The 887-nt window shown below is 41.3% G+C and overlaps 1 protein-coding gene across 1 annotated transcript in view; it reads right to left on the bottom strand.

Annotated features, from left to right (window-relative positions):
- Positions 1-887, bottom strand: part of LOC107558512 (voltage-dependent T-type calcium channel subunit alpha-1I-like) — a 41,187-nt gene that overhangs the window by 9,632 nt on the left and 30,668 nt on the right. The window contains exon 21 of the mRNA XM_016242166.1: positions 100-387. Coding sequence (XP_016097652.1) covers positions 100-387 — 288 coding nt within the window. The remainder of the gene's footprint in view (positions 1-99; positions 388-887) is intronic.

Raw genomic sequence — 887 nt, 5'->3', positions numbered from 1 at the left:
GATAGATAGATAGATAGATAGATAGATAGATAGATAGATAACCTGATAACAGACGAGAGCGAAAGAGATGAAGAAAAATGAAGAAGAAGAGAAGCAAACGAGAGCAGCGGGACGATGGAGATGGATTGAGCTGAGAAGAGATGAGAGACTAATGAGACGCTCAAACTCCTTCCTCCTCATATGCAGGGTCTTACTGCGCCTCCTCTTCTCCATGCGCTTCAGCCGCTTCTCCTCCCTCCGCCGCGCCTCCTCCACCTCCTGATGCTGCCGGCACTTGTGGAAGTTCTCCACCACCACACCCACAAACATGTTCAAGACGAAGAAACTGACGATCAGCAGGAAGGAGATGAAGTACAGCAGCATCCAGGGGCTGTTATTGATGACGGGCTGAACACAGACGCACAGTTACAACACTCAACGCTGACTAGCTGAACAAATATTGATGAACCGATGAACTATAATAATATAGAGGAAAATGTCTGAAGGTACACTACAGTTTTGTGAATGAAATTAATACTTTTATTCATCAAGGACGCATTTCTAACATTTCAAACATTTCTAATGTTACAGAAGATTTCTATTTCAAATAAATGCTGCTCTTTTGAACTTTCTGTTCATCTGTGAATCCTGAAAAATAAAATGTATGACGGTTTCCATAAAAATATTTTGCAGCACGACTGTTTTCAACATTGATAATAATCAGAAATGTTTCTCGAGCAGCAGATCAGCATATTATACTGATTTCTGAAGATCATGTGACACTGAAGACTGGAGGAATGATGCTGAAAATACAGCTGTGCATCACAACATTTTGAGTGTGTGTGTGTGTGTATGTGTTTGTGTGTGTGTTTGTGTGTGTGTGTTTGTGTGTGTGTGTTTGTGTGTGT

Source organism: Sinocyclocheilus grahami, unplaced genomic scaffold (assembly GCF_001515645.1).
Source record: "Sinocyclocheilus grahami isolate Dianchi unplaced genomic scaffold, SAMN03320097.WGS_v1.1 scaffold647.1, whole genome shotgun sequence".
In the NCBI taxonomy this organism is placed as follows: domain Eukaryota; kingdom Metazoa; phylum Chordata; class Actinopteri; order Cypriniformes; family Cyprinidae; genus Sinocyclocheilus; species Sinocyclocheilus grahami.
The sequence above is the reverse complement of the archived record's forward strand: the minus strand, read 5'-3'. Positions and strand labels throughout refer to the sequence as shown.